The sequence below is a fragment of the Propithecus coquereli genome, unplaced genomic scaffold (genome assembly GCF_000956105.1).
Source record: "Propithecus coquereli isolate 6110/MARCELLA unplaced genomic scaffold, Pcoq_1.0 Scaffold26, whole genome shotgun sequence".
Taxonomy (NCBI): domain Eukaryota; kingdom Metazoa; phylum Chordata; class Mammalia; order Primates; family Indriidae; genus Propithecus; species Propithecus coquereli.
This window is the reverse complement of record NW_012148174.1, coordinates 10884365-10886140: the sequence shown is the minus strand read 5'-3', so window position 1 is coordinate 10886140 and position 1776 is coordinate 10884365. Positions and strand designations below refer to the sequence as shown.

At 37.3% G+C, this 1776-nt stretch overlaps 1 protein-coding gene across 1 annotated transcript in view; it reads left to right on the top strand.

Moving 5' to 3' along the window:
* The window catches only part of UNC5C (unc-5 homolog C (C. elegans)), a 157790-nt gene that overhangs the window by 111557 nt on the left and 44457 nt on the right, over positions 1–1776 (top strand). Inside the window, exon 7 of the mRNA XM_012647162.1 lies at positions 1130–1186. Within this exon, the coding sequence (XP_012502616.1) occupies positions 1130–1186 (57 nt within the window). The remainder of the gene's footprint in view (positions 1–1129; positions 1187–1776) is intronic.

The following is a 1776-nucleotide window of genomic DNA, read 5'->3' as shown; positions in this document are numbered from 1 at the left end:
TTTTTTTTTTTTTTTGCCCTTGACTATTACTGGGAAGGTTTAATTCACATGCTTCTTATTCATCTTCATTTGATTAATCCAAATGGTGCTATATCATTTGATTAATTCATACGTTGTAGGATATTAAATCTTGGGAACTGTGGGTGCCAGTTACAAGGTACACTTAGAAACTTTGCACAGATTTTGCATTTCAGAGTGTTTGTGTTGCACGTTGTTTATGTGATTTCTCCCTATCTTTCTCTGCTTCACATTATTATCAGTATTAGTATTATGTTATTGTTAGTATAATTATTATTATTAGTTTCCAACTTCAGAATGCACTAGAAAGAAAGAAAAATAAAATAGCTGGTGCTATTTCTGCATTTTCCGTTGAGATGAGGTTTTCATTTTGCCCAATTTTCACCGTTCCTCTGAAGCCCCTTAATAAATAACCTTATAACCTCTAGACCCTATTGATTTTCAAATGATTTCAAATAAAAAGCATCCAGTTTCCATTGCTTTGCCGAACTGTTCGGTCCCTGGGCAATACCTATTGGATTCCTATTAAATGAAGGGGACAAGAAACAACAGAAAATCCAAAAAGTGGTTTTGAGATGGAGGGGGGGAGAGGTGGTCTCAGCGCAGCTCGGTAAATGGGTATTTAACCTTTGACCAATGACGACAGGTCTTCTTTAGTTCTATTAGGCCAAGAGCAAGCTGTTATGATTAAATAAAAGAGGAAAAAACTGTTTAGAGCCTTACTGAATATGTCCTGGGAATTAAAGCATATGGCAGGGATGAGGGGAAAAAAGATTTTCCTTATGCTAATGACCCTTGATGTCTGAAATAAATTAGATCCATTAGAGTTCATGCTCAATAAAAGAAAGACTTTAAGCACTCCAAAGTTAGTGACTCGAGACCAGTTTTCGCTCTGAAATTCGATCTGCCTGCTTATTAATTCTTAGTGGGGCTCCAGAGCAGACAGGAGACGCAAAAATCATAATTCTGTACCGAGCCAGAATTTTAAAGGCCCACAGGTTTCTTTTCCTTTCCTTTTAATTAACCCATTTTCCATGCTTCCCCTTTCGTTTCCCTCATTAATTTGATTTCGTTCCCATTTTTGTTTCATTTTGTTTTTTTTCTTTTCAAGGTTTCATTTATCCCATTTCAACTGAACAGAGAACCCAGAATGAATATGGATTTTCTTGTAAGTTGGATGTTTGGATTTTATGTTGCTGAATAATCATTTAACGTTACTGCCCTCAGTTCAAGTTTACCTTTCTCTGGCTCACAGATGTGCACGCAGGAAATAGGAGCCTAATATATTCTAACATGAAAAACAAATGAGATCTTCACTGCTGAAGAGGAGAAAGGGTCATTTCAAGACTCCACGGGCTTTAAAATCTATCAGTCTACCGTTAAAAGCTCGAGTCCCAGTAGCTGACGAAACATATCATGAAATATGCTGATATAAGTAAAGGCAGGGATCAAACACTAAAAACGAAAGGGTTGAAAAAAGGCATATCTGTTGAGCTAGAAATCGTGAATGTTAAATAAGTAATGATGACCCAGTGGAGTGAAATATTAAGGATTTCGATATGATATTCTGACCAGAGTTGGGAATCTTGTAGCAGGGCCTCAAATAAAACCCAGCAGCAAAGTGGAGTCAGCACTTCAAAAGCAGAAAGCAGTGCTCACGCAACCAGGAGTAGCTGAGATGTCCCTGGGTTCCTGAAAAAAAATCTGTCCATATCGACTTAATTGATAGAAAAGCGGATAGTCTGCTTTGAGGACAGT